The following is a 12,092-nucleotide window of genomic DNA, read 5'->3' on the forward strand; positions in this document are numbered from 1 at the left end:
GTGTGTGAGCATCATCTTTGCAGTTTTATTTGCTTTGAATTTAATGTTTAGGCCCAATGTTAAAGTTGCATTTAACCAGGGTATTGCACTAAACATATATCACACAGAATGATACAATTATGAACCCCTGAACCAATGTGTGTACACACACACACACACACACACACACAAAACAATCGCGCTTCTCTGTGTCTCTTACTTTCACATGTACTTAAACCTGCAGGATGGCCATGCTTTCTTATCTCTGTTGATGTTTTGCCTTTATTGAGCTGGATGTAGAGCATAACCCTCCAGTTCTTTAATAACCTTGGCTTTCGATTGTTGCTGCTTAAGTTGAATCAGACAGTCCGCTAATTGCTCGGTTGAGATGGGTTCTTAATATACTGAGTTCTAATGAAGTACCAGGCTAATGGGAGAGGGCGTTCTCCTGCCAGAGAGTGCAGCTCATCTGAGAATCTGAAGCCCCTTTGTGTTATTATTGAGATCTTGGCTTTATAGTGGTATAAATGTCTGTCAGTGATAATTTCCACTACCATATAATGCTTTAAAGTTGAAAACTGTATCTTTAACTTCCTGTGTGTAGATAACTCTAAGGATATTGGAGGATTCATAGAAGTTTGCCCATCCAGTCACAAGGAGGCTTCTCCAGGAAACCCAGGCAGAAGCAGCACTGTAACCTTGAGCTTGAAAAAATGCTCTACGGGCTTGTTAGTAGTTTTCTCTGTAGTATTCTGGACTATTTCTGGAAAAGAATACAGAACTTTCAAATAATAGTGCATTGCTAGATGAGACAACAGCTAGAGGGTTTTTGGCTGAGCTACATATAACTGCAGTTGGATAACCTAACCTGAATTGTCAGTGACTTTAAACAAAAATGTATTCAGTGGCTATTAACCCTTTGACACCGGGTGATTGCCGCTGATACACCTGTGACCTGCCCTTACTTGCCGTGAACAGCTGGTTAACACCGAGCATATCACCGCTGAGACGTCTGATCAACTCACTTTGAATTACCGTAATTACATAACCGTTTTTCCTATTGGGAAAATTCTAATGGATTCTGAAAGTTGAGAAATTGCGCTTCACAACCAACATAGGGTTATTATGGTAATTGTTGCTGGAAGTCTGTGAACAGGGGGACTTTTGAAGTAAATTATGTCCCCAATGACACGTTTGGCATTATAGGGTTAAGTATTTTATTCAAGTTTGTGCCTTGGATACATTGTAATCCTTCAGTCCAGACCCCTAACTTACATCCATCTGCCAATGGTGCCAGATGATCCTGACAGGAAAGATGGAAACAGGCCTGTTATAGCACCCGGAAAGCAGTGTGGCCATAAGATGCTGCTTTTTCTGTTTTTGTTTTTTGTCCTTTTTTTCCCTTCAAGATGCAAGCTCTAGAACAGACATAAAATGTTGTTGCGATAAAGCAGGGAATAATCAGAATAAAGTGACATCATGCGAAAGCAACATCTGTCTCCTATTGGTTTGTGTGTTCTCCAGGAGTCCCATGCTGCTTCTAAAAAGGGCCAGGTCTTATGTCCATTGTTTTTTTGTGTGTGTGTGTGTGTGTGTGTGTGTGTGTGTGTGTGTTTTTTGTTTTTTTTTTTTAGTCTGCTTGAGTGTGTAAAAAGTGATGTATGGCAGTGATAAAATTGTCTGTCTTTTTTCTCACACTATGCATTGCTGTTCTCTGTAACTCTGAAGCTTTGCTACTTTTCTCACCCAATGAACACAGCAGAGAGAAATGCGGTAGGTTACTGCAAATAGATATTTTGTGGACATAAAAAAAAATCTAAAGAGTTATGAATAGTGGCTAAATCTAGCAGAATGGAAAACATACTCAATGAACCAGTATCCAAATGGTCAAATATGTTCTGCATTATTCCAGGTGTGACCAAAAAGTTCCTGGAATTGGTCCATAAAGTTAAAAACCTAATCTGATGTTAAGTTAGCCTGTTTTCTAAAGTGATGAAAATTCATTCAATGAAATGCACATGGATTGTTCTACTTCTGTGTGAGCTGGTAAATGTGTTGTTAGTCACTCTATTTGTATTGCTTCAAAGCTGCCACTTAAACTCCTTGTTATGAAAATAACTGTTCACTAATGTCAGTTGTTGGTTTTTTTTTTTGTTTTTTTTTGTTTCTGTGAAAAGATTACAAATTATTAAATAGCAACAAGTTCCTTGACCCAATGAGATCTTGCAAATGGCCTTTTGTTGCACAAACGGCTGATAAAATACCATTAGGTCCATAGGTTTTCGATGCTGAAATATTTTTTTCAATAAATATTTAGTAAATTATTTTCTATTCATTACCACAATAGATTTTAACTCAGTCAAGTTAGAGTCTTAAAGTCTTTACACTTTCACTCAAGGGGTTTAATGAAAGTATTGCATTAACTATTCCCCCATTGCATATAATACTTTGCAGTCAGTAATTACCCGAAGTCTAGAATCCATGGAGATCATCAAATGCTGTATTTCCTCCCTAAAGGTCTGCCAGACATGACATGACCATTGAAGAATATTCCATTTCTTTGCCTTGTGAAACCCTTGGATTGCTTCTGCAGTTTCATTTGGGTCATTGTGCATTTGTATTGTGGAATCCTGTCTGATCAGTTTTGCAGTCTTTGGACCTTCACATTATCAATAAACACTAGTGACCCGGTTCCACTGGCAGCCATGCATGGTTGTGCCATAACATTGCCTCAGTCACGTTTGACAGATGATGTGGTATGCCTCGAATCATGAGCTGTTCCTTTTCCTCACCATACTTTTCTCTTCCCATCATTTAGTACAAGTTAATCTTGGTTTCATCTGTACAAAAAACTTCCTGGAACTAGAGCAGGATCTTTTCTATGTTTTCTGGGAAAGTCTAATCTGGATTTCCTGTTCATGAGTTTAACCAGTGGTTTGCACCTTGTTGTAAACCCTCTGTATTTACATTCATGAATTACATTCAATGTCAGAGTCTTCATTGTATACTTTTTTTATATATATATATATATATATATATATATATATATGTATATATATATATATATATATATATATATGTATATATATATATATATATATATATATGTATATATATATATATATATATATATATATATATATGTATATGTCAAACACATACAGCTTCATTTATTTCATACTATCCGTTGTCAAAGTACACTGAGATATGCTTTCACAAAAGTGTGTCTTTAATAAGCTGCATGTGTTATTTAGTGTTATCAACAATGTCTTTAAACTTTAAAAATAAGACCAAAAGATAAATCAGAAATCACATTCTAATTCAGTTACAAATATTTAAAAATTTCGTATCCATTTAATAACAGAGCTTGTCTTTCGCACAGCTGAGGTGAAATAAGCATATAGCAATACATCTTAAAAAATGGCAAACAGGAAACAATTGTGTACACACATGCCATGCTTCTCCATGCTGTGGTTTTGGAGGTTTATCCAGTGTAATTGCATTTTAAATAAACAAACTATGCCTGAAACAGGGGCTTCTTTGTGGTATAGCTGATCTAAGCCAGCACCTGTCACACAGATAAGTTAGAATAGGAAACTGAGAATTATGGTGTTAGAAACATGATTTGATAATAGGGTGAATTGAAGGACTATGCATGTGAAAAGCCAATATGTTGTAGTACAACTATTCTGAAAAATTAATTGAGCGTTTCTTTGCAGCTGTAGTTAAAAGTCACATCCTAGCATGGATGGAAATTCATCAGTGAATTGAGATGTTATTGCTGGGCCAGAACTGAATTAAGAAACTTGGCACCAGCTGACTGAAAACATCCTTTATGACTAGTTGGAGTGGCATGCAGCACAAATGGTTTAGAGTCTACACCCCTTCTCTGCCTGTAAAGGAAATATTTCTTCCTTCTAAATTGTTGCCTGATGCTTAGATGGTGATGTGGAAGTCTCAAGGGACACTGTACATACGGCAATCTCACGTCTCCCATCTGCTTGTCCTTGCCCCTTCACATTCTGGCCCTTCAAACTGACATGCTTTTCTTTCCTTCTTCTAATTATTTGTGCAACTTTATTATTTGGTATCAGCCAAAAGACAAACTGTCTTGTCAAGTGGTGATGACTCCTAGTTGGGGAAACAAGGCAGTTTGATTTGAGTTGAAGACGTGTGCTCACAAAGATAAATGCTGCAGACAACCCTGTGCTCTTGTCTTTGGTCATGTTGCCCAATTTTTGAAGAGCAGAAGAAGCTTAGATCATATGAGTTGAGTACTACTTTATCATATAGTAGAAATAAATTGCTCCCTTTCTGCATGGAGCTGTTTGTAAATTTGGTGCTCAGCTCTAGTTTATGAATGAGTTTAGTTTTCCATTCCTGTAAAACCTTCTTGTTTTGAAAGTTGTTGCTCAAATATTTCCTCATTCATGTATTCAATTTAATTCATTCAGTTGTATTTATATAGCACCAAATCACAACAACAGTCACCTCAAGGTGCTTTATATTGTAAGGTAAAGACCCTACAATAATTCATCATTTTATGTCACTGTGGTGCTGATAAGCTGAACTAAGAGAATGATCAGATGTTTCAGTTGATGCTTTTCTGCAGATTTCATGAAGTCATAGTTTAGTTTGCATTTGTTTCAGTGAATTTATAAGTAAGCTATGGACTAAGTCAGTCAGTGCTATTTTTCACTAGTATTACATTTTAATTTGGAAACCATTCAGCTGTTGTCTTTTTTTTTTTTTTTTTTTTTTTTTAATATAAACACTTTTAGATATACACAAAAGGAAAAAGGGAAACAAAACAAACCAACAAAAAACAAAACACTGCATCAACTCATGAACAATCTGGATTGCTTTGTCTCTACAGTTTGTTATATCAGTATTTCAGTCTTTACCCTGTCATTGAGACATAAACATGGTCTCTTTCTTCCATTTCTCTTGACACTGTTCCTCATGAAGTCTTATCTTGTGAATCAATTGCTCCACAATATATATTTCACTCACTAGTTTCAGCCATTCAGCTCTTGTTGGTGTTTGTGCCATCTCTTTGTGATGGCTTTTTAGCTGTCTGTTTTTGTTGCTGCACCAGATCTCTGGAGATGACATGTCAACACAGTGGTGTACTCTAACAAATCACACAGGCTTCCATCTGGACAACCTTTAAGTCAGGAACTCCTACTGAAAGACCTTAAAATCAGCACCAAACACACACACAAACACACTCTGTCTTTCTTTGTGCGCTTAGGCATAGTCCCTGATGCCTCAGCTTACGTCTTTAAAACTCACGAGCAATAAGGATCTGATTAAATCCAAGAGGGATTGAACCCATTTGAAAGGGCAAGGAGTGCTTTCATATGACCTACTTCCTCTGCCATGACTTATGTCTGTTGGCAGGTTCTGTCTTTTTGTTTGCTGGTCAGGTGTCTTGTATTGCAGAACCTGTCTCTCCATAGTTCTGTCATTTTTATGACACAAAATGTTGATGATTTTCTTTGTTTTATATGCAAATGCAATTCCAAAAATGTTGGAACACTGTCTAAAATATAAATAAAAACAGAATGCAATGATTTACAAGCCTCATAAACCCATATTTTATTCACAGTAGAACATAGAAAACATTTCAAATGTTTACACTGAGAAAATGTGCCTTTTTAAGAAAACAAATGAGCTCATTTTGAATTTGATGGCAGCATCACATCTCAAAAAAGTTGGGACACGGCTATGTTTACCACTGTGTAGCATCATCCCCCTCTTCTTTTAACAACAGTCCCTAAATGTCTGAGAACTGAGGAGAGCAGTTGCTGGACTTTTGGGAGAGGAATGCTGTCCCATTTTTGTCCAATATAAGATTCTAGCTGCTCGTATTTTTCATTTTATGATATGCCAAATGTTTTTAACAGGTGGAAGGTTTGGAGTACAGGCAGGCCAGTTAAGTGCCCAACCTATTCTACTCCAAAGCCATAGATGCAGTATGTGCTCTAGCATAGTTTTGCTGAAATATTCAAGGGGAAAGACGGGACCCCTTGACTATCCGACAACCACTTGCTTGTGCTAATAGCGGAGCCCACTTGCTAATTATGGTGATGGCAATCAGAAACGATATGATAGCAAACCAGTTAAATTCTCAGCCCGGTGTGACGATGTGATCAACCGCTGGCTAACCCTGTGATAGAGCTTTAACCTGTGATTGTGGATGGCACGGGGAACTCTGTTCACAGACAGAGATTTCTGGAAGTGTTCCTGGGCCTGTGCCATGATTTCTACAACAGAATCAAGCCTTTTTGATGCAGTACCACCCGAGAGCCCAAAGATCACATGCATCTAGTTTTGATTTTCAGCCTTGTCCCTTGCGCACAGATACTCAGAATCTTTTGATCATACACATTATGTACTGTAGATGATATTTAAAGTCTTCACAATTTTACATGAAATTGTTACATAATTTGTAGATGCATTATTTTTTTTTTCTGTTGCCAGTTAATCTAATAAGTTGCAAAATGTTCCTCCAGCTGTTTCTTTTTTTAGTGCCACTTCCTTTTCCAGCCCCGTCCCAACTTTTTATTATGAGCCCATTGAAAGACGGGATGTATTATCTGAACACCCATGGTGGACGGGCATCCAGGTGGTGTCCGTTGAAGTGTCCGCTCAATAACTCGAGAACCATTTGGCCTACACTTATCAAACTTCATGGGTATATAGCTTATGACCAAAGCAAGGTTGGGATTGTATATGGGGTCACTGGGGTCAAGATCAATGTCACTGTTTACTAAAAACAGAAAAAAGGTGTCCGCTCAATAACTGCGTAGCCTAAACTTGCCAGACTTCACATAATTATTAAAACTTTGTTCTTCATGTGACAACAGACATGGTTGATACAGTGTGATGGGCGTATTTTGCCCAGCTAGGTAGTGTTCATGTGTTTGTTTGTTTTGGGTTTTTTTTTTGCATTTTTGGCCACAGCAGCTTTTATGAGCAGTGGAGGGAGACCAGAAATGGGCAAAAGATAAAGGGGAAGACACGCGGGCAAATTGGCGACAGGTTGGGACTCTAACCTGCGCCGCCTGCAACACAGCATATGTATGTGGTTGCCGGCTTCACCACTAAGCCACCCGGGCGCCCTGTAGTGCTCATGTTTAAGCGTTGCTGTCATCAAATTCAGAATGAGTTAGTATGTTTCATGAAATAGTAAAATGTCTCACTTTAACCATTTGATATGTTTTCTTTTTTTTATATATATTTCTTTTTTCTTTCCTTTTTTTTAAATAATGTTTTCTATGTTCTGTTGTAAATAAAATATCAGTTTATGAGATTTGCATTGTTTTATTTACATTTTATACAGCTCCCCAACATTTTGGGATTTGAGTTTGTATTAAAATGAAAGAAAATTACAGCAGACAGGAGGTTAATACTTTAGAGCATGTAGAATCAACAAATTTATTTAATTTTCATTTAAAATATTGATATTTTGTACTATGATATATTATGTTGTCTGTATATTTTGTAAAATGTGTGTCTGAGGGTGAACGACTTGCTTACTGCAGACCAAATCTGCATGAGTACACATAACCTGAATCTAATTGTCAACCAGAAATTAGCATGGCTGACTTCTCTTTCTGATTTTCTTTGTCTGTCTTTGTCTCTCAGAAATCATTGATGACCTTGCACATCTTGTGGATAAGACAGATGGCAGGATTCGTAATGAGACACGAAGGGTAAAGCTTGTGGAGACGAAGTCAGCTTCTTGTGGTGAGTTTCCTTTACGTGCAAGGTACTATGGAGCTATGGAGCTGAAAAAAATTATGGTGATGCCATTTAGCCCTCTCCGTACAGAACATGTTAATGAATGGTGGGTGAACTGGCTCTGTCATACCTACTAACATAAGCCGCATTTTCCATACAGGATGACTCGGGTCGACTCGGTCAACACAACTCGGCACGGTCATGTTGTGTTTCCATTGCAATTGAGGACCACCACAGTGTGGGTGGAGTCGATATAGAAGTGCGGGCAGTAGTCTCATGACGTGAGTCGTGCGCGGCTCAAAACACAATACAAAAATAGATGAGATAGAGGCAAGCTAACAGCTAATGCCAGTTTAATATAATCATAATGCATAAGTCCCCCATACAATGTTTTAATGGATGAAGGTTATCATTAAGTATAACCCTATACCCCCGAACATAATCGGCTCAGTGTACTTCAAAAGAGCCACCGTTGGCGGAGTTAAGGCCACAATTACCATAATAACACCACAGTAATACCCTATATTGGTTGTGAAGTGCAGTTTCTCAGCTTTCAGAAACTGTTTGAATTTTTCCGATAGGACAAACGGTCGCGTTATTACGGTAATTCAAAGTTCCTTTGATCAGCCCTCCGGCTGGCTCTATGCTAACCAGCTGTTCGGCTAGTAGGGGCAGGTTATGGTGCTTCAGCGGAGATCGCCCGGCAGTATAGTGTTATAATATGTATGCTGTGTGAGCGTTTCAGATGGCTCTCATGTTGCAAAACTACCGCTGCAAACTGACGGTCTGGGGATTCAACCGGTGCTTTGCGCCTCCAGTTTCTTGCTGTCGGGTTTTAAAAATGGCAGGCTTGATTCTGGTGAAGGAGTCGCTCTCATGCCTCCGATAGTGACGACACTCCCTGGCCAATCAGTGGCATGCTGTCCTCCACGTCACATTTTTGTATCGCCTCGTATCGCTCAGGATCTTGGGTGAGTGGGTACGAAAAAGTACCTGCAAACTTGTACCAGTTACTAATGGAAACGCCGTCAAACCACGGCGAGTCGAGGCGACCCGTGCCGAGTCGTCCCGTATGGAAACGCAGCTATAGTGTCCTGGCTTCAAAAAGGGGGTCTCGCATACAAGTCCATTGAGTAATCATCAAATGTTGACCTGTTCCCTAAGAAGTTCTGTGAATGCATGACCCTTCTTTACCATTATCACAGATTTACTCTGGTTTGTGTAACTTTTGTTTTGTTTAGAAAAGACTGCTTCACTCTTCTCAGAGGATGGTGCTTTTCAGAGGAAAACAGCTGCCACGAGATGTATGTTAGCTGGCTCTAAAGCCAACCTATGGAATGTGGTGGCGAGTGTGAGTGAGCTTGGCTCAGTTGGCCCTGTGAAATGCCAGACCACATTGCTATGGTAAAGACTACATTGTTGTGCACTGAGACCTCAGCTAACAGGCGGTCACAGCTAGAAACAGAGCAGGCAATAGGAAGGTCAGCCCCCCAGAATGCTTCATTCTGTTGGTCTTGTCCCCATGGTGCCTGAGCGTGAGTTTGTTTGAAGATCCCAGAGCTTACATTGTGTTGGAATCAGGACTCTTTTTCTCTTTTTGTTGAACTAGTTCTTTTGCTATCTTAAGTCCCTCCATCCTCACAGGCTGAAGAATATTAATGGGCTGTATGTGCATTTGTTTGTGTGTCAGTTTATGTACAGTACCAGTCAAAAATTTGGGCACACCTTCTGATTCAGTGTTTTTATTTTTTATTTATTTTTTTAACCTACATTGTAAATTAATTCTGAAGTCATCCCGACTATGAAGGAATACACAAAGAATCATGTAGTAATACCAAGTAGAGAAGTACCAAGTAGAGAATACCAAGAGTGTGCAATCAGCTTCATGAGGTAATCACCTGGAATGGTTTTCCAGCAGTCTTGAAGGAGTTCCCAGAGGTGCTGAGCACTTGGCTGCTTTGCCTTCACTCTGCGGTCCAACTCATCCCACTAAGTGCAAACCAGATGGGATACCATGTCCCTACAGAATGTTGTGGTATAGTGTGCCTTGGATTTTTAGTAAATTACCAACAGTGTCACCAGCAAAGCATTCCCACACCATCCCACTTCCTCCTCCATACTTCACGGTGGGAACTACACATGTAGGAACCATCCGCTCACCTTTTCTGCATCTTACAAAGACATGACATTTGGAACCAAAGATCTCAAATGTGGACTCATTAGACTAAAGGACATATTTCCACTGGTCTGATTTCCATTCCTTGTGTTCCTTGGCCCAAACCATTCTTTCTCTTGTTGTTCTTCCTTAGAAGTGACTTCATTGCAGCAATTCGACTATAAATTCCAGATTCACGCAGTCTTCTCTAAACTGACTCTGAGAAGCATTTAGGTGGGCTCTTATCTAGGGTGCTGTTAACTTGCGGTTTCTGAGGCTGATAACTCTGATAAACTTATCCCGTGCGACAGAGGTAATATTAGTAGAACATTACTCAAACAGGGCTATTCACTGTACACCAACTCTACCTCTTCACAACACAACTGATGGTCTCAAACATATTAAGAGGGCAAGAAATTCAAGAAATTAACCCTTGACGAGGCACAGCTGTTAACTGAAAGCCATTCCAGGTGACTACCTCATAAAGCTGACTGAGAAAATGCAAAGATGTGCAAAGCTGTCATTTAAGTAAGAGGTGCCTACTTTGAAGAATCTAAAATATAAAACATATTCTTGTTTGTTTAACACTTTGTTGTTTACTAAATAATTCCATGTGTATTTCCTCATAGTTTGGATGACTTTAGTATTAATATACATTTTTTAAATAATGAAAAACCACTGAATTAGAGGATGTGTCCAAACTTTTGACTGATACTGTATATGATCACTTACAGGTCTGTATGTATCATATACATCTACATTTGCTGCTAACTTTATTAGCTACACTTTGGTAGTACTGGATTTGACCCCTTTTGCATTCAAAACTGCCTTAATTCATTGTAGCATAGATTCAGCAAGGTGCTGGAAGCATTCCTCAGAGCTTTTGGTCTATCTATATTGACATGATGACATCAAGCAGTTGCTGCAGATTTGTTAGCGGCACATCCATGCTGTGAATCTCTCGATCCACCACATCACAAGTGCGCGCCATTGGATTGAGATCTGGTGATTATGGAGGCCTCCTGAGTATAGTGAGCTCATTGTCATGTTCAGGACACAAGCTTCAGATGGTTTTAGCCATCGGTGACATGGCACACCATCCTGCTGGAAGGAGCCATAAGAAAATCAGAAAAAGGGTACACTGTGGTCCCAAAGAGATAGACATGGTCAGCAACAATACTCAGGTAGGCTGTGGCATTTAAATGATGATCAGTTAGTGCTAAGGGGCCTTAGATCTGCCCATAAAATATCCCCACACTATTGCATCACCAGCAGCCTGAACCGGGGTGGAGCCATGTTTTAATATTGTTTAAACAAATTCTGACTTTACTTATCTGAGTGTTGCCACACAAATTGACATCATCAGAATAGGTAGCATTTTTTCCCGTCTAATTTATTGCAACAAAATTTAAACAGTATTTCTTATGCATACTTGTGTGAACTTAGAAAAACAGTGTGATTGTTTCGTGTGTCTGTCTGTGTGTCTGTCTGTGTGTGTCTGTCTGTCTCTAATATTTTATGGTGAATGGAAAATTCCCCTATGTTCTTGTCCACTCTCACGTCTCTTCAATCTTTTTTTTTTCACACTCCTTTCTGTCATCCCCCATTTGTCTCCTCAGTTGTTTGACACTTGTTTTTGTGTCATACAGAGAAAGAACTGAAAGTACTACATGCCACAGATTGTTTGCAGGGCTTTCCCTCTTTCTCCATGGCAGTATGTTTATAATTCCTCAGCTTTAAGGCTTTATTTATTTTTGAGACCAACTTTCATCCAAAGCCGGTATTTGGTGTTATGTCTCAGCTGAGTCCTTGTAAAGTTAGGAACGTCTGACTGTGACAGCCAAAAGCATACTTAGCATAGCATAATGGAAACAGAAATTCCATTCATGTTCTTTACTATAGGATTGCCAGGAATAATCAGCAGGCGTTTGCAGTCTGAAGATAGGGACATAGCAGATTTTTGTGCATACCTGCAAAAGAAAAAGACAATGCAAAAACAGCTGATGAATGCTCGAAAAGAGTAAGCTCAGCCTAAGAAGGGTCCTCACCACAAGGGAAGGGCCAACATATTGCTAAACCATAGTTCCTGGAACACACTGTGCATAACTAGTGCCCTTAGTGTTGTGAAATATCAATTTTGATGAAACGTACTGGCTTGTGGAGATGTCTGTCCACACAAGATGAAGATTGTTTTGACTGCATTAAAGCA

At 39.1% G+C, this 12,092-nt stretch overlaps 1 protein-coding gene across 1 annotated transcript in view; it reads left to right on the forward strand.

Moving 5' to 3' along the window:
• Nucleotides 1-12,092, forward strand: part of stx8 (syntaxin 8) — a 52,757-nt gene that overhangs the window by 28,174 nt on the left and 12,491 nt on the right. Inside the window, exon 7 of the mRNA XM_030742490.1 lies at nucleotides 7,633-7,734. Coding sequence (XP_030598350.1) covers nucleotides 7,633-7,734 — 102 coding nt within the window. The remainder of the gene's footprint in view (nucleotides 1-7,632; nucleotides 7,735-12,092) is intronic.

The sequence above is a fragment of the Archocentrus centrarchus genome, chromosome 1 (assembly GCF_007364275.1).
Source record: "Archocentrus centrarchus isolate MPI-CPG fArcCen1 chromosome 1, fArcCen1, whole genome shotgun sequence".
NCBI classification, from domain to species: Eukaryota; Metazoa; Chordata; class Actinopteri; order Cichliformes; family Cichlidae; genus Archocentrus; species Archocentrus centrarchus.